Source organism: Onthophagus taurus, chromosome 1, assembly GCF_036711975.1.
Source record: "Onthophagus taurus isolate NC chromosome 1, IU_Otau_3.0, whole genome shotgun sequence".
Lineage (NCBI taxonomy): Eukaryota > Metazoa > Arthropoda > Insecta > Coleoptera > Scarabaeidae > Onthophagus > Onthophagus taurus.
The window spans coordinates 19,368,954-19,388,019 of NC_091966.1; the positions used below are offsets into that span (position 1 = coordinate 19,368,954).

The 19,066-nt window shown below is 31.4% G+C and overlaps 3 protein-coding genes across 6 annotated transcripts in view; 1 reads left to right on the forward strand and 2 right to left on the reverse strand.

Annotated features, from left to right (window-relative positions):
• Positions 1–19,066, forward strand: part of LOC111414277 (uncharacterized) — a 347,116-nt gene that overhangs the window by 241,286 nt on the left and 86,764 nt on the right. The window lies entirely within an intron of this gene.
• On the reverse strand, positions 885–2,948 carry LOC111414278 (cytochrome P450 4C1-like). Its single transcript, XM_023045583.2, has 6 exons — positions 2,674–2,948; positions 2,231–2,614; positions 1,806–2,167; positions 1,515–1,755; positions 1,279–1,458; positions 885–1,227 (listed from the first exon to the last, which is right to left on the reverse strand). The coding sequence occupies exons 1-6, from the start codon at positions 2,831–2,833 to the stop codon at positions 1,067–1,069; spliced, it is 1,488 nt and encodes a 495-aa protein (XP_022901351.1). The 5' UTR covers positions 2,834–2,948; the 3' UTR covers positions 885–1,066.
• LOC139430817 (putative odorant receptor 92a) lies at positions 2,865–19,033 on the reverse strand. 2 transcript variants are annotated; one of them, XM_071198149.1, is made up of 6 exons: positions 18,859–19,033; positions 18,228–18,804; positions 18,071–18,170; positions 17,927–18,016; positions 3,008–3,163; positions 2,865–2,955 (listed from the first exon to the last, which is right to left on the reverse strand). In XM_071198149.1, exons 1-6 carry the CDS (start codon positions 19,016–19,018, stop codon positions 2,902–2,904), a joined length of 1,137 nt encoding a protein of 378 aa, XP_071054250.1. In that variant the 5' UTR covers positions 19,019–19,033; the 3' UTR covers positions 2,865–2,901. The 2 variants fall into 2 exon arrangements, with proteins under 2 accessions (XP_071054250.1, XP_071054246.1); XM_071198145.1 differs by having other exon boundaries at positions 18,228–19,033.

Sequence of the window (19,066 nt, forward strand, 5' to 3'; positions counted from 1 at the left end):
ATTTGCTCGACTTTGTAATATTTGGTTTACATACTCTTTACGCTTGACTTTGTTTTCCTCATTATTCATATTTACTATTTGTGGTCTTAGTGCCTTAAGTGAAAATAATTGCCCGTCCAACCAGTTTTTCATTGTGTTTTGGCAAACGTTAACTTGAAATTCATTGCTAACATGATCACATAAGCCTTTCAATGTTATTGTAGAATCTTCCTCAATCCATCTAACCAATGCATCGGAAATTGCGGCGGTCTTTTTGGAAGAAGCATTACCACCTTTCTTTTTTGGAAGTGATTGATCTTTTTTCAACCATTCATAAGCAGTACGAACGTTCACTCCTAAAGCTGTAGCTGTAGCTCGCCAATCTTTGCCTTCTTCGTGTGCTTTTATAATTCTTTCTCTATCACTAATTGATATTTTATTATATTTAACACGAGACATTGCAAATGTAAAATCAAAACTTATGATATATTTTTATGATTGTCACAAAATGTCAAATAATTTTCATTCAAAATTAAAAATGATATTTGCCAAATATTTATTTAAATATTAATGAAACCAATATCTAATTATTAATTATTAATTGTGAAATCTGTTTTCATTGGTTTGAAATCAAATTTCATTTGTATGAAATCTGTTTTCGCTAGTGTGAAATCAAATTTTATTTGTGTGAATTCTGTTTTCGTTAGTGTGAAATCAAATTTCATTTGTATGAAATCTGTTTTCGCTAGTGTGAAATCAAATTTCATTTGTGTGAATTCTGTTTTCGTTAGTGTGAAATCAAATTTCATTTGTATGAAATCTGTTTTCGCTAGTGTGAAATCATATTTCATAAGTGTGAAATCATACTGTAAAAGGTATAGTTGGAAACTGACTCAAAACTAAAATTACATTTTGAAATAATTGTTTTGCAAAAACCCGTTATATTTTACAGCGCCCGAATAAAATTATTCAAACACATTTTATTGTTCATATCAACAAATGTTTGCAAATAAAACTTTTTTATTTCACTGTGAAATATTTATTTGTTTTAATATACTTTTAATATAACAAATGATTAAATCGATATTTACTTTTTATAAATGAATTTAATAGGTAAACCATTCTTTGACCTTAAAATCGCCGAATTACCTAAAATCGGTGTGTGCGGATCTTCTGAAGGACTTAAATCAAAATTTCTTATTATATTAGCCACCGCTATTTTTACATTCATAAGTGCGTATCTTTGCCCTAAAAAAGTCAATTAAAATTTTCAATTCTACATTTAATTATGTTGTTTACCAATGCAATTTCTTGGTCCAGCACTAAACGGTATGTAAGCAAAAGGATGTCTAGTCGATGAGATTTCCGGTAAGAAACGATCCGGATCAAATACTTCAGGATCTGGAAATAAATCAGGGTTGCGATGATGCGAATAAGGGTGAAAGGAAACCGTCGTTCCCTTTGGAAATTCTAGACCGCCTAAAAGAATTGTCGATGTTAAGGGAGGTCAAATAAAACAACAGTGGAAACTCGACCTATTTCAACGTCTTCAACAAGTTCTCTTTCGAAAAGAGGTACCGGTGGGTACAAACGAATACATTCTTTTAAAACTCGATCCAAGTATTGTAACTTTTTTAAATCCGACGATGTAATAATGGCTTTTCTATCTTCACCAACAACCTCAATAATCTCTTTACGAATAATTTCACAAACATCTGGATGTTTTGCAAGTTCGTATAGTGAAAATGATATACAACTTCCTACAGTATCTTGTCCCTAATATTAATAAGTTAAAAAAAATCAAGAATTAATAATTTCATACATACAGCGAATAAGAATGTGTTGACCTGCCACTCGATTTCTTGTTCAGTAAGACCACCATGTTCTACAAGACTATCCAAAAACACCCTCTTTTTTCTAATACCAAAGTCATTATCTTTATCGTCTTCGATTATATTAGTTCCAAGTTCTTTCTTTCGTTTCCGGATAACACTCAAAGTAACCTCTTGCATATTTTTTATTAGTTTATTATATATTTTGCTTTCGGGTGTTAATGCAAACAAAGAATCGTATCTGGTTAATACAGAAAAAAATCTACGCATAAAAATACGTAAAGCTGATTCTAAACACGACACGTATAAACTTTTTCCGGCTTCTTGAGAATGAAAATTAACTGCCATTGAAGTTTCTATTTTCATTTAAAAAAAATAAAATTTTAATTGCAGCATTGATATAAAATCAATATTTTTACCGCATAAAGCATCTATTGCGTAAAGTTTGATGTATGGATATATATTAAACGTTTCTCCTGATTTCTTCTTTAATGTTTCAACTAAGATTTGTGAATTGTTGTGAAAACCACTTGGGAATTGATCTAACACACTGAAGTGAAAAGCTGGTGTTAATATTTTTCGGTACTTCATCCATATTTCGCCGGTACTATTAATTAATCCATCACCAAGCCAAGATTTAAATATATCATATCCACTTGATTTTTTGATATGTGTAGTGGAGGAAAGGAAAAATTCAGTAAGGGTTGGATCTGTTATAAAAACGTTCATTCGAAATGGACCCTGCCACACTCTTACAATTTTACCATATGTTTTTAGAATTCTTTGAGAATTTTGAAATAAATCTAAAACAAAATTAATAATAATAATATTTATTAAAAATCTAATTTTTAAATAATATTACCATAAATGTTGTTTCCAAATTCTCCAATATTACCAGTTAATAATTTTACGGGAGGTCCAGGTAATTTTTTCTCAAGATTCCTATATTTAGCTTTTTCAATAAAGTACCAAGTGAAAAATAAAATGTGAAGCGTTGTGATTAATAAAACTAAAACTAACATTTTTATTTTCTGTTATTTTTGATTATGAAAAACTATTAATTTGTATTAAATTAACTTTGTATAAAGTTTTAATTCCCAAGACCTGTTTTCAAACTAGTAAATTTATAAGCAGTTGACATTATCTAAAAAATAAAAAAAGGGTTATTAAATGAAAAAAATCTAAATTTTTTTTACTCTATAAAACGTCTCAAAGTTGCAATCCCCCAATGGTCCACAAACGAATTGTATCGGCTTGTTCGCTCTGAGCAACATAAACATAAGATCTTTTTGTACTCTTGTACTACTATTTCCCCATTCAATACCATAAGCTACTTCAGCAATGGAAGTACTCTAAAAATTAAGAAATGTATTATAATAAGACACAAAAGTGAAGAATTAAATTCGTTACGCATAACAAATCGAATAATATTTTTACTTTTATAATTATAACTTCATATCAACTCACAGTATTGTTGATAAAAGAAATAAAAAGAATAACATTTATCTACTTACTTATAAACAAAATAAAACATACTCATTTAATACACACTCAGTAAAATTACGCAAATACCGAATACTCAAAACCTTTTATTGCAGAATGGTTTCCTTATTAAACTGAGAAGGGGGGGTACAACGTACCTTGTTGTGAAAGTATCGATTATATCTGGTTTTTGCACGGAAATTTACAAAAAAATACTTGTTTTTATACCAAGTGCGTCAATACGAATAATGAATGAGAAAAATCTTATATGGTCCTTCGTGTTAATGAAAATAAATTTTTTGCAAATAAATTTCGTTTTTTTTATTAAGAGAACATATGCATATGAAGTAGTATTACATAAGTACTTTCGTTCATTAAGAACCCGTGCGACGATAGCAACAAACATCCCAGCAACAAACTTTTCCTATCTACTTTCTTAGCTGATATCTTCCTTATTATTAGAGATAACGAAAAACTAAATGCACAACTTGAAAGCTTGATTTTTTTTCTATCTAAAACCGGGTTTTCGTCTGCCGATAAGTTGATATTAAAATCAATAAAAAATGAAGAACACCGCTCTGTACTTAAAATAGCTCAAAATTACCAAACTTCAAGGCCTTGTGCAATTGTTATAAAACCGAATTTTAAAAAACTGTTATCACAGTCTCAGAAAGAGCGCACCTTCAACTATCTTAATCCGGGATTTCGTCGGTCTATATCTACCGGCGTCATGCTTAAATCACCCTTAATATCCATCCCTACACGCAGAAACGCTTAAATACTCTTCCTCTAAACTACTTTCTTATTTGATAGGGGGAAAACTACAGAAGTATATGTATCTTATCGAAAATTTTCTGCTCTTTCTAATGGTGTATAACACGTGGCACAAATACGTTTTTTCCAAAAACTTCTAAATTCATACGTTTTAGCCATTTTTAAACCTTGTTCGGGTCGATAACTTTCTTATATGACCAGGAGAAAACTCTAGAACTACATCTATCTTATCGAAAATTTCCTACTCTTTCTAGCGGTGTATAACACGCGGCGATCACGTGCTTGCACAAGTACGTTTTTTTACCAAAAACTGCTAAATTTATATGTTTTAGCCATTTTTAAACCATGTTCGGGTCGATAACTTTCTTATATAACCAAGAGAAAACTCTAGGACTATCTCTATCTTTTCGAAAATTTCCTGCTCTTTCTAGTGGTGTATAACACGCGGCGGTCACGCGCTTGCACAACTACGTTTTTGACCAAAAACTGCTAAATTCATACGTTTTAGCAATTTTTGAACCTTGTTCAGTGATAACTTTCTGATGTGAGCAGGAGAAAATTCATATATCCATTTTATCGAAAATTTTCTGCGCTTTCTACTTGCGTACAACACATGGCGATAGCGCGTTTGCACAAACACGTTTTGCGCCAAAAACTACTAACGTTAAGTCAAAATCATTATGAACGGTTTATGGAAAAATCCCTAAAATGGGTTTAAAGATTTAAATTTTGTGCAATTTTTGACGTAGATTTCAAATTTTTTCCGCTATTTTTAACCCTTTAACGGTTAGTGGCTTTTATAGAGACCACTTGTCAATAAGGTCAAATAGCTGCATTACCACAACTAAATCGATTCTAAAAACGAAAATTAATTGACCAGTTAAAGGGTTAAAAAATAATTTGTCCGTTAAACGATTTAACGAGTTATGACGTTATCGATATTTTTTTCAAATGGCAATCCCCCATTTTTATTATGGAATATGATAGAATTTTTTTTTCTGAATCATGTACAGGGTGGGCAAATTTGGGTGTTATTATAGGCTATCTCAGAAACTATAAGAGATACGAAAAAAGTAGGTGCCATGTCCCGGTCTCTTTTTTCGAGACTAAGCCAATCCCGCAAACACCAAACCTCCATCTTCTTTTGTTTTTAAGTTATAGCCAAAAAGTCAAATTTTTGTGATTTCAAAAAATGCTCATATTTCGTTTATTTTTAAAATTAGAGAAATAGGGTTGATACGTTCTTATGGCACTTTTTTAAGTAGAATATACTGACGTTGAAAAATTTTAAAAATATTTAATGATTTTTGAGATACAACACAAAGTTGTATTTTTTTAAATACAAATTATACTTAATTATGATGTTAATGAAAAGAGCATATTTTTAGCTTTCCAATGATGTATCGCATGTATGGTGTATTTGCGGAAAATAAGCGTTAATTTTCAATTCCAAAATAGTAAGCGGTAATGTTTAAAATTTTGATTATAGTAGGCGGGTTCGGACCGTAATTACTACCTAATTGTTATATGGTTTTACACGAATATGACAGAAAGTTGGTCTTGTAAATTTTTCAGTGTCTTATCCCTGACTTTGTTCACCAATAAAATATTATTTGTAGAAAAAGTTTATTTATTAAAAATGCAAGAAACGTATTAATTAATGAATAATTAAATATGAACAATAACTTCAGGAACTAAACAATCACAGACTGTGTCATCTTCTTCTACTAAACTTACTGGTTGTAAGGTTAGAACAGTTAGGTATCAATGAATGAAATCTTCGGTAGTATCTTCCCAGTTTTCCCCAACCATGAGATTTAGAAGTTTTTTCATATTAGCAACCTTTTCTTTTGAAATTGGGTGAGATAGAGGAAGATTAGGGATCATAAACTGGGCAGCGGACTTTCCATTAAAACGATGTTTATATGGGATATGGAGCCTTATCTATCATTTTCAAAGAGTCATTTTTTAATTTTATCGCTTTATGTATTTAAAGATAATGAAGAATTTTTAAGCGGGAAACTCGTGTCGAAAAATTCATGAATGAAATAATCAGCAAACTCACGTTACTATAGTAACTAAGTGGCATTTAACGTTTTCCTCGCCTACTACAATTAAAATTTTGTATATTAATCTTTATTATTTTAGAATTCAAAAATAACGCTTATTTTCCCCAAATACACCATGCGTGCAATACATCATTGGAAAGCTAAAAATATGCTCTTTTCAGTAACACCATAATCTACTATAGTTTGTATTTAAAAAAATACAACTTAGTGTTGTATCTCTAAAATGATCAAATATTTTTAAAAATTTTCAACGGCAGTATATTCTACTTAAAAAAGTGTCTTAAGAATGTATCAACCCCATTCCTCTAATTTCAAAAATAAACGAAATATGAGCATTTTTTAAAATCACGAAAATTTGACTTTTTGGCTATAACTTAAAAACAAAAGAAGATAGAGGTTTGGTGTTTGCGGGATTGGGTTAGTCTCGAAAAAAGAGATCGGGACATGGCACCTACTTTTGTCGTATCTCTTATAGTTTCTGAGATAGCCTATAATAACACCCAAATTTGCCCACCCTGTACATTCAATTTTCGAGAAATATTACTTTAAAACTTAATTACTTCAAATGTATATAAATGATAAAAATAGCAGTAGCCATGAGTAACTATGGTAACCAATTATTTTCAACAATTCCCTGTGTGTCAAAAATTGATTTAGTAGCTTCTTGAAGTGTGGTGGCGAGCCATCTTGTTGGATAACTGCCGTTGGAATTGAGTTGGGTCAACATTAGCAGGATGGAAGGAATGACATAGTTTTTAAAGAGTTTAAACATCTTTTGCGGATTTCTGTGTGCGAGTTTCTTGGTTAATTTGGATTTGGGTAACCCAATACCTACAATTTTGTCTGTTGACTTGTTCACTTAATGTAAATGTTTCCTCGTCGGAAAAAATTATGTTTTTGACAAAGTCTACGTCATGGTTGCAAAATTGTTGTTGCGAAAACTACGATTCATTGCTCATGAATGAGGCTTACTTTATAGGAATGATATTTTGCGGGTTTTATAATTTTGTGAACCGTTGATTTACTAATGTCCAAATTAGACCCAATACGTACAATAACATGAGGGTTTTCTTGCCCAGCCAAAACCTTGTTTTGTTGAATCTCCGTTGAAACATTCGGTAGGCCAGACTTCGAGAAATGCTTCGAGAGATGCCTATTTTTGATGACATTTTGTTCGGTCTCGAGAAGAAGCAAAATAAATAATCCAGCCCATTTGTTATTAAAAACTAAAAATAATCTTTGCAAGAAGCATTTTGACCTTAGCACCTAAGAAGGAAACTAATGTTTTATAAATGTACTAAATAACCTAGCAAAGCAAGACGTCATAACTCGTTTAAAAATGGCGGAAAAAATTTACTAGTATATCTACTAGTAACTCTACTAGTATGGGATGTAATCACAAAGTTTCCTGATTTTTCAGCGTATTACGCTGGTGAGGAAAAAAACTGGGGTTGCCATTTGAAAAAATTAACTTTTCGAAATACGGAAATTTTACGCACATTCCTGACCAGCCTGTATAACTTAAAAAAAAATTTTCAAAGATTATGTAAGCTATTTTTATTAAAATTTTGTAAATCCTTTTTGTATTTTTATAAATAATTGTTGTTAAATTAAAGCGTATAATTGTTATTAAAAGACACCATTAGAAAGAGCAGAAAATTTTTGATAAGATAGATATGCTTCTAGAGTTTTCTCCTGGTCATATAAGAAAGTTATCGACAAGAACAAGATTTAAGAATGGCTAAAACGTATGTATTTAGCAGTTTTTGGCCAAAAATGTACTTGTGCAAGCGCGTGGTCGCCGCATGTTATACACCACTAGAAAGAGCAGGAAATTTTCGATAAGATAGATATACTTCTATAGTTTTCCCCCATCAAATAAGAAAGTTGTTTAGAGGAAGAGTATTTAAGATAGATTAAAATGATTAAGATAGTGCAGGAGCGCTCTTTCTGACTGTGATAACAGTTTTTTAAAATTCGGTTTTATAACAATTGCAGAAGTTTGGTAACTTTGAGCTATTTTAAGTACAGAGCGGTGTTCTTCATTTTTTATTGATCTTAATATCAGACGGATTTTATCGGCAGACCTAAACCCGGTTTTAGATAGAAAAAGATTCAAGCTTTCAAGTGGTGCATTTAGTTTTTCGTTATCTCTAATAATAAGGAAGATATCAGCTAACAAAGTAGATAGGAAATTACGGGTAAAAGTTTGTTGCTGGGAGGTTTGTTGTTATCGTCGTTAAGATAAGATTTAAAGTCTACTCAACAGAAAAAGGTGCTGAAGTAGCTCCTTAGCAATATCAATATTATACTCAGATATAGTCTATCGTGTAATACGACTCAATTTAAAAAAGATCCGTCTGAGAAGAATCATTTTATTGTTCCAATTTGGGGTAGGTTACGTTCGGGGAGTATGTTTTAAAACTGTGAATATTAGGAAATTCTATTCAAACATTAAAAACACTACATTTAAACAATTTCTAAAATTATAAATCAATCTTTACAATTCTTCAATTCTAATGAAGTATCGAAATCGAATTATTCAAAGTAAATGACGTAAAAGACTTTCAGGAATTTTAGTTCAAAAAATATCATGTAGTCGGTATATGACTCAATGATAAGAATCCGAAGAATCACAAGTCAGAAATATAATAAAAATTAGTTTCAATAACAACTACTCTCTATCTGAAATGCAAAATATTTACTTCAAAGTCCACAACTCTCAAATTAACAGGCTTGTCTATCCTCATTTTTTTTATTATTGATTAAAACCAGCTACATACATTAAAACATGTTGCATCATTGCTAAAGTCTTTTCCATATTCATCGTTGAAATGTAATACGAAAAAGGTTAAAAAACACAAGATAATTATTGGCTTAAACGATGTATATTTTTTATTTATTTCGGTGCGACACGTGTTTCGCCAGTATGGAATCAACAGGACGACGTCAGTGGTTCAAGATGTAATAAAAAGCGAGTAATAATTTTTCGAGCGGCATGACAGGAGAAGAACTAATGTCAGAACTCTGAAAATATCCGGATGTTAATTTTGAAAAAACTGTAAGTACTCGTTGTATAAGCTTCGCGCTATACACGTGCTCTTCAATTCCACGTTGTTTTACAAATAAATTTTTTCTAATTAATTAAGCCAAAAAAGTTTTTAAGTTAAAATGAAATTTAAGTGAAAATATATGCCAAAACGTTACAATTAAATTTTGAATTTTGAAAATGGAATTAAAACTATAAAAATTAAACTTTGAATTGAGTCACACCATCTCACTATGGCGACCTTTGGTGTTAAAGTTCTAACATTAAGTTCTTCTCCTGTCATGCCGCTCGAAAAATTATTACTGCTTTTTGTTACATCTTGAACTACTAACGTCGTGACTGTTGATGCTATCATACTGGCGAAACACATGTCGCACCGAAATAAATAAAAAATATACATCGTTTAAGCCAAGAATTATCTTGTATTTTTTAACCTCTTTCATGTTACATCATGGTTGAATTCATATTTACATTAACATAACGGCGAAATTCACTAAGAAACAAAGTAATTTTCCGAGGGAATCTAATTTCAGCTTAATTTATAATAAATCTTGAAGCACTTTCCTTTTAAGTCGCTGATGCAAATTTTTGAAATCCAAATTAAAATTAGTAGCACTGGAACACTTATTGATGTTTTAGTAAAATTTTTACACCTCTTATAAAACATTCAGTAGTCATTATGTTTAGTTCAGCGTCAAGTTGTTCACTGCGAATAAACCATGACGCATCTACTGCCGTCCGTAGAATTTTTGTTTTGTTGAGATTGTATTTTCTGAATATTTGTTGCGGAAGCATTACTCCATACCGGGCTAATATAAGATATCTTCATTTTAAATCTAAAGTTATATATATTGCTCTGCGTTTTAAACATTCAATAATCAACTCTCTTACTAAAAACCGTTATAAATACAACATCACTCTTTTTTTTTGTCTTCAACAATAAAATATATAATCACATCATCAATACCAAAAATATTATCTAAAAAGAGGAATTGAGTGGTGTGTATGAGATCCAATGCCCAGACTGTAACATGATATACATAGGTCAAACTAGTCTATTAAATTAAGACTAGAACTAACACTAGCACTATCACTAGAACTAACACTAGACCTAGAACTAGAAACTTTTGGGTTAAGCCGTGCATATTTTGAAAAAAATGTTTGAAGTTTCGGATGCCATGTTGCAACCTTCTTCAGCAACAAGTTCGAAATCATGACTTAGTGTTAGTTCTAGTGATAGTGCTAGTGTTAGCTCTAGTCTTAGTTTAATTAACATTGGCCGTGAAAGTCTTCGTACTAACATATAGCTAAACCTTCTTCAGGCGTTTTTAACTATATAAAAAATACTAACCATAATGTAACTTTAAAAAATGTAAAACTACTAAAAAACATTAAAAAATCTAAAGAGCTTGATTTATACGAAGAATACTATACTGGGTGTTCAGAAATTGGCGGATAATCTACACGTAGCGACATTCTTTACAAAAAAATACGATTTCGGACGGATGTTCATAACATAAATATCAGACATAAGAATACTATCACAATCCCGGTGCACAGATGTGCAATATTCAAACGATGCTTTTCCTACAATGTTTCAAAATTGTACAATGAATGTCCGTCCGAAGTTAAAGCGTTATCATGTTGCTCCTTCAAACGTAAGTTGCGTGATGTGCTTTACAAACAACAAGACTCGGGACAGAGATGAGAAGGCTATCACAAAAGAGAGAGCGCTGTGTGATAAGGACGTGTGTGCAGGGTTTTTGTTACTTTTTATTGATATTTTAGTTTTATTTGATTAAAAGTACTAATATAAGTGGTTTGTCGTTCTTTCCTCTTTTTATTTTTTTTTATTTTCTGCTTAGTGAATTTTGTTTCTGTTGTTTTTTTTTTCTTGCTTTTTGTTCGATTAGCTCATAATTTTTACCGGACCACCAGGAAGAACAGGGAGCATATAATAGTAACCTGATGGCGGTTCCAATTGGTCAAGGATTAATTAAGTTTAGCAATATATAGGGTGTATCTGAATGACGTGCCCAAACTTCAGGGGGTGATTCTTTAGGCAATTTTAAGGGTACTTTCTCATATAAACTATCAGCGATTTCGACTCCCCTGCGGAGCTACGCCCCTTCAAAAATGGCGAAAAATTTTGGTTTATTTTATTTTTCCGCAAACCATTAACACCAAGAAAAGGAAATTTGGGAAATATGTTTAGCTTAGAATAGGGCATGTTTCGAGCCTATTTGTACTTTCAATCTTCCCTTCTAAGTTACTAAACATAACCACCCCCGTTCAATTTTTGTCTAGATCTTTTTTATGACGATGATAAATACATTGGAAATATTTTATTTAGATAGACGAAAATATTCTAAAACTTTTTTGCCTCTCTAATGTTCTTCGAAAAGTTAATCGTTTCTGAGAAAAAAATTAATTAAGCAAACACTAACTGTTAAGCTGTAGCGTTGTTAATCGAAAGTTGGAATGAATTTTTAAAGAAAAAATCTTAGCAGGCTTAGCAATCTTTGTCAGAAATATTTTTGACGTTTAAATGTCAGTGGTTTTCTTACTATTATTATTGTTTTATTTAAAATTTTTAAACGTCGAGTGAACGAGCGTAAATGCGGTAGAACTTTATTCATAAATTAATTTGAAAAACAATAATAATAGTAAGAAAACCACTGACATTTAAACGTCAAAAATATTTCTAACAAAGGTTGCAAAGCCTACTAAGATTTTTTCATTAAAAATTCATTCCAACTTTTGATCGACAACCCCGTTGATGAACGGGCAGTGTTAAAATTAGTCGTTTTTGGAAAAATTTTAGAGAGACAAAAAAGTTTTAGGATACTTTCATCTACATATGTAATTTTTTTTTAATGTATTTACCCTCTGCATAAAAAAATTTTAGCAAAAATGTAAAGGGGGTGGTTACGTTTAGTAGTTTAGAAGGATAGGTTGAAAGTACAAATAGTTTGAAAACGTGCCCTACTACCAGTTAAACATATTCCCCAAATTTCGTTGTCCTAGCGTTTATGGTTTTTGAGAAAAAAAAATTAAAATAAAATTTTCCGCCATTTTTGGAGGGGTGTAGCTCCTTAGGGGAGCCCAAGTCGCCCATAGTTTATATATCAAAGTACCCTTAAAATTTCCTAAAGACTCACCCCCTGAAATTTGGGCATGTCATTCAGATACACCCTGTATATATTATAGTAAATTGTATAAATCATAAAACCAATAAAGCGATTATTATTATTATTAATTGTAAAATGTTGTACCATGCTTCATATGTCTTCATGAGGTTCTCAAAGTTCGGATAATTAGTCCATAAATAATCATTAATATTCAATATCTGTTGATAGATAAGTTGTAATTTAGAATAAAAAGAATTTTGATAACTATTTTTTTGTTAAAGTTATTTTCTTTAGTTTTAAAGTTCGTTTTTAACATTTATTCATTATTATATCTTCATGAAAAACACATTTGGCAACATCGTAGAACAACATTTTAACATTAAGATTTTCGATTCAGAGTCGGTCGTAGAAGTTGCTACGTGTAGATTATCCGCCAATTTCTGAACAGCCTGTATATCTTTATACAATGATAAAAATAATAATTTAATGAACGATTTTACTGACCCTAATATACACAGTAGTCACACTAGTTCGACAACAATTTCCACAATTAAAAAACATTTTATGTTGTATGTAGTTAGATACTTAATGGTATATCCAGAGATGGTAGAGATACATTGATGTGCCAAGGTTGTCTACAGAAACACCATGATATGGATTAATGCATTATATAGATATCAATGCTTTATATAGAGATATATAGAGCGCAGCAATGTGTATCCTTCCTAATACGTGAGATATACAATAACAACATGGGAAGCAATAAATGAGCGAATGACCGAGATGAACCTAACACTATATGGGCAAAAAGTCACAATGCTAGGAGTATACTCTGTAAACGACGATACAATGGTTTCTAAAAAAGACCAATTCTATGAACAACTAAATAGTGAGATAGGAAGAGATAATATGAATGAGAGCACCGGTAAATACCAATATGATAAAATTGTAGACCCACACAGGGAGGAAACGCTGGACTACTTTATAAACTCTACAGCCAAAAAAGCTCTGGTATACACAGAAAACCATCAAGTTAGGGTACCATATTGATGGAACGAAAAATAGAGGATGCAATAAGAAACAAAAGAGAAAAATATATTTGGCATCAAAATTAAACGAGCATAAACTACAATACATACATATACAGGTGGACAAAAAGTAATGAAAACTGGGGAATTCTAATATCCCTATGACAAAGTAATACAAGAAACCTAATATCATCATAATCACGCTCAGAAAATAGGACGACTACTTTAAGCAGTTACCAACAGAACAAAACCCAACTTCTTGAAGAAACAAGAAAGAAAAAAGATAGTATAGCTACAACGGCACCCTCAATTAGATTAACCATAAAAGACCTAGAGAAAGCGTGTAAATCCTTAAAAAATGTAGAAGCACTGGTGCTCGGAAATATCCCAACAGAGCTTATAAAATGTGGAAGAGCAAAATTGTACCAACAATATGAGACACTAGTCCAAAACTACCGTAACGTTAATTCAATCCTGTTAGAGTAGAATACAGCCTTTATATCCATCACACTTAATAAGGGAGGCAGGCAACACCGGTACACTATAAATATAAAGTATATGACAAGATTCTGGCCAACAAAATAGACCTACTTAGAGATATAGAAGCAGAGGAATGTGTCGAATGGCTTCCACATCACTAAAATATTCAAAGCAAGGATACTTCCGATCCACAAACTTTACTCAAAATATATCTACAGCAAGCACTAAAACGGAAAGCGGAATCATCTGCACATTTTGTTTCGTCAACAACCAAAATAGTAAAAATAGTAATCGCTTAAGACCAGCAAGATATGAAACATATGACCAGGAAGCTCATAAACAAATACGGTGAATTAATTGAAGTTAAAATACGAAAAACCTTTTGACCTAAATGATGTGAAGCGCATAAAATGTTCCAGCTAATACAAATATTTGGCAGCACAAATAACCAGCCATAGAACACCAGACTGTATCTACGGCATAAGAGTAAACCAGCTAAGATGGTACGAACATATACAAAGAATGTCAACATGGAAGCTATCAAGACAAATATGGCAAAGGACGCCCAACGGAAGGAGAGGAAGACCGGGGATAAGTTCGAGAGAGTGAATAGATAAGGAACTTAAAGAAAGGGAAATATAAGACGATTATTGGACGAGCATAGAAAAGTGGAAGACGGGTTGTAAACAGCTGTATCCATTTCTATATATATCCATTTCTCCCATATATCCATTTCTGTAGTGATGATATAACCAGATACTCATTACCATATCAATATTACCCCTATGTTATGTATTATCCCTATATATGTACAATGTGAAATACATTATCGAATAATGTATAATCTAAATAAGATTAAGATAGATATTCGTTGTTATATCGGTGCTTTGTGCAGATATACATCGAGTGTATACCCAAAGACGTCAAGAATCGTTTACTGTAGCAATGTTACATTACAAACATTTTTCTTTTCTTTGTCGACAAGCGCTCTATTCTGGTCATCCATTATCTTAAGGCTACCACCAGTTTTTCGACCTTTTGTTTATTTTGTATAATCTATGGGCCTTTGGAGAGGATGAACCTTTTCATACGTTCTGTTATTTTTCCTCCATTAGATATATATTTTTTTAATTAGTTCTCATCTAGTTCTCTAACACGTATATCCTCCTATGCTACCATCTCGTTTTAGCAGCAAACTTTGACTTGAATTAATCCAGTATTTTTGGAGGTTTAGTGCTTTGTTACTGATATCTGTCTTTTACTGCCTTAAGATTACAATTTTCCACTTCTATACCTTATTGAATGTTTTTTCTCTTGAAGCTAGTGTTATAAGATGATACGTTACGGTGAAATATATTTTTATTTTGAAGAAGTTAAAAACTCAAAACAGAAAATGCAGGTTATGTTTAGTTAAGATTATTTGCGACCGAAGCGATGCAATTAGTATTTTCTCGTCTAGTTACTATAAAAACCGTTCATATCAAAAATAGCAGAATAAGTTTACCTTGAAAAATTGAAATCGCACAACATCAAATTGCTGGCATCTTTAGAGACGCCAGTAAATTCTTGAACTCTCGTTTCCACATCGTCCAGTTTTCCCTAATTAAAGGTGCCTACGACTACTTAATATCTAGAAAAATGCTATTCAAAATCAACTATACAGTATGTCCACGAAAAAGGTGTTGAATAGGAAAAACCTTTTTATTTTTAATTTTATCGAAAAAAGTTAATCTTGATAAAAAATTTGGCTAGTTCTTAGAGTAAGATTGGGATAAAAACATTTAACATATTTTATACGCAGTGTTCAGAAAATTGAAACACTTTAAATGGTACAAGAGTAAAATACATTTATTTGAGAAGATAAGGAAATAAGTTACTAGGAAAAGTTGTTCAAAAGTAAAAGGTAGTCTCTAATACCAATTTTCGAAAAAATCGGTCTACTTTTATTTATTTGTGATCATTAAATTTATTTTAATATCAATTAACTAATTCCAAATCAATGCACAAGTTGTAAGTTTATATACTCAAACACACTACCACCCTGTTGGGCACATACCTTTAAACGAACATGTAATTCTAACCTCACGTAAAGATATTATCTCGGCACTATATCGGCATCTCTAATCGCATCCTTTAATTGATCAGCATTTATTTGAGGTGCGCGATATACAATTTGTTTCAATCGGCCCAATAAGAAAAAATCCATTAATGTTAAATCTGGACTCCTAGGAGGCCACTGAACTGGTCCATGTCTCTCAATCCAGTGGTCTGGAAATTCGAATTAGAGTCACTTCAATATCGTGTATGTTGCGAAGCCACAATACCATTGGTCGAAAAACTTGATTCATCAGAAAACATTATTTTCTTATGAAATGCTCTTTCCATACTGCCAACTCACAAACAAAAATCTAAACACACTAACAAGTTTCCATAATTCAAGAAACTGTATCAAATTGTAGTGGATGGATGCGTTATTGCAAGCAAAAGTGTCGAATTATTCCAGTTAGACTTCAGACTAAAAAAGCTAATCTGGACCTACAAGGACCTAACACCAAAAAAAGTTTGAAATTGGTTTAGTCAAAGTCTAAACATAACAAACATTTCAGAAATTAAGTTAATCGAATTAATCGAACGGTAAGATAAAGTCAGTAAATATACTGAGAGGATTCTAGATTGCATGAAGAAGTTTTGCTATGATACTGGAAAAACGTAAAATCATTACCAAATGCCAGGAACTTTCCTGAATTTCAAGAAAATATCAGAAATTGCACTGAATTGATGCCATGCTGTAAACAAAAGTCTGGAATTGCTCTGGTTAGACTTCAAAACGTTCTTGAAGAGTACAAAACTCTTCCCCATAAAATGATGTGGTACTTGATATTTGAAGATCAAGATTACCAAATGTCGGGAACTATTCTGGACGAGTCTAAATTTCAAGAAAATATCAGAAATCGCACTAAAATGATGCCATGCTATAAACAAAAGTCTGGAATTGCTCTGGTTAGACTCCAAAACGTTCTTAAAGAGTGCAAAACTCTTTCACATATGTGTTGTGCTTCATCGTCGACTTCCAAAACATGATTAAAAACTGGCTTGTATGGATGTATCTTGTTGTGTTTTAATATCTTCTGAATTTGCGACTTTTTAACAAATTGGACATTTTCAGCTCTTCTTCTTAATGATAATTTCGGGTGTTCCTCTACTGAATGTAATACCAACAAAGTGCTTGCATTATTTTCATCGTATCTCTTCTTTTTTCTAGGTATTCGCAATAATGACCCAGTGCTTAAAAACTTCAAAATTATTTCACGGCAAGTAGTCTCAGAAACATACATATCGACGATAACATTTATAGTGTTTCCCATAACATTGCACCAAGTAATTTTTTTGCTGTAAAATAAGTATTTTAAGCTGACAATACTACAGCTCATAAAGTATAAAAGCTAAGTGTCTATAAAGCTTGTCACTATCAACGCCTACTAGTACAAAAATGAGCACGTATAAATAAAAGTAAGCCGATTTTTTCGAAAATTGGTATTAGAGACTACCTTTTACTTTTGAACAACTATTCCTAGTAACTTATTTTCTTACCATCTGAAATAAAAGCACTTTACTCTTGTACCATTTGAAGTTTTTTCAATTTTCTGAACACCGCGTATGAAATATGTTAAATGTTTCTATCCCAATCTTACTCTAAGAACTAGCAAAATTTTTTACCAAAATTAACTTTTTTCGATAAAATTAAAAATAAAAAAGTTTTTCCTATTCAACACCTTTTCCGTGGACATACTGTATATTGAATCTTATGATGTATCTATTAAAAAAACTTAGTTAACAATTGAAAGGCATAGATTAAACATAATAACAAACTATAAATGAAACCTTTAAAATTGTTTAATATATTTAACACATATTTTTTAAATGATATTAGTTTTTGTTCAATAAACCTCGAGAACTAAGCACACATTTATTTAATCCTGTTAGGTTTTTACCTCGAAATCATCCTTGTAAGATTTCGCAAAAATATATTACTCACAATAATCTTAAAGTATACCTTAGATAGTAAAGAAGACCTACAGCTTAAAAAGTTAAAGCTACTTACGTAATTTTGAATCCTTTGTCCTGAAAAACACATCAAAAAAAGTCCAACGACCCAACCCATTCCGTGTATAAAGGAAATTAACGTCGGTGCCTTTAGAGATTATTACAATGATTGTCTAAAATATAATACAAAATCAAAACTTACCACTAAAAATGCTAATAAACTACTTCCAATACAAATACTGTATGTAATTAAAACTGGTGTTGTCACAAATTGAAAACAATCGTTGGTTTTTTGAGCCAAGCTTAAATTTGAATAATTAATTAGAAATAAATTATTACAATTAACACCATCATCTCACTCTATAATATAAATATGATACATGGCGCAAATTCTAAATCTAGCAATATGTTCATCAACGTCATTATCTCGAAAAACTTGTCGCAACATATCATTTAAATGTTCTATTCTTAAAATTAGATATTCAAAAGCAGCAACGCTACAAATAACTAAATGCATAGCCCCAGCACAAGCCATCGAAACTGTATACATTTCGATAAAAAGGTGCAGATAATAATTGAATCCCCTTCTGACATTGTACGGAAAATAGGATCGTAAAGCGAATCCACATTGAGCATCTCTTTGAACGATTTCCGTGCTAATAATGCAATTTTCGTAGTCGTGGGCAGCATAATAACAAACCGAAAGTGCCCCGAATATTCCATACCAAACCAGACCCAAAGAAAAAATGTTTATTAGCTTCGAAATGGCTTTTGTTGCCTTTGGATAACCGAATTGGCGAAAATCTTCCAAGTGTTTGAATAGAGATATTAAATCGTCTTGTTGATAAAAAAGAGCAATGTAAATAAAAATGATGTTTAAGTAACCAACTGTTACTAAAAGATCTTCAGCAACATCACGAAGAGGAGTTTTCTCATCTATTATTTTAAGGATCTGAATTAAAAAAAAAGTTTTCTTTGTTTTTAACTTACCCCGAATGCTAACTACTAAATTAAAAACAACACCAAAAGCGTAATAAACCATTAAAGCGAATTTAGCTTTCATTTTTAAACGATAAAGTTTATCCTTTTTATCCGGCGGCCAAATGCCTGTAAATTTTAAAGTTTTATGCATGGTGGTTAAGAAAACCATTTTTGATGATTAGGAAAGTGTAAAGTTCGAAAGTTTTAAAAGTAATAA

Excerpts from the sequence above, each read along its gene's own strand:
- LOC111414278 (XM_023045583.2), bottom strand. The coding sequence starts at position 2,833 with ATGTTAGTTTTAGTTTTATTAATCACAACGCTTCACATTTTATTTTTC. Across the intron at positions 2,615-2,673 it reads ATTTGGAAACAACATTTATG|ATTTATTTCAAAATTCTCAA; the intron begins GTAATATTATTT and ends ATTTTGTTTTAG. Across the intron at positions 1,228-1,278 it reads TGGACCAAGAAATTGCATTG|GGCAAAGATACGCACTTATG; the intron begins GTAAACAACATA and ends TGACTTTTTTAG.
- LOC139430817 (XM_071198145.1), bottom strand. The coding sequence starts at position 19,018 with ATGGTTTTCTTAACCACCATGCATAAAACTTTAAAATTTACAGGCATT. Across the intron at positions 18,171-18,227 it reads TATCATATTTATATTATAGA|CTTGGCTCAAAAAACCAACG; the intron begins GTGAGATGATGG and ends TTCAAATTTAAG. Across the intron at positions 2,956-3,007 it reads ACTTTGAGACGTTTTATAGA|ATAATGTCAACTGCTTATAA; the intron begins GTAAAAAAAATT and ends TTTATTTTTTAG.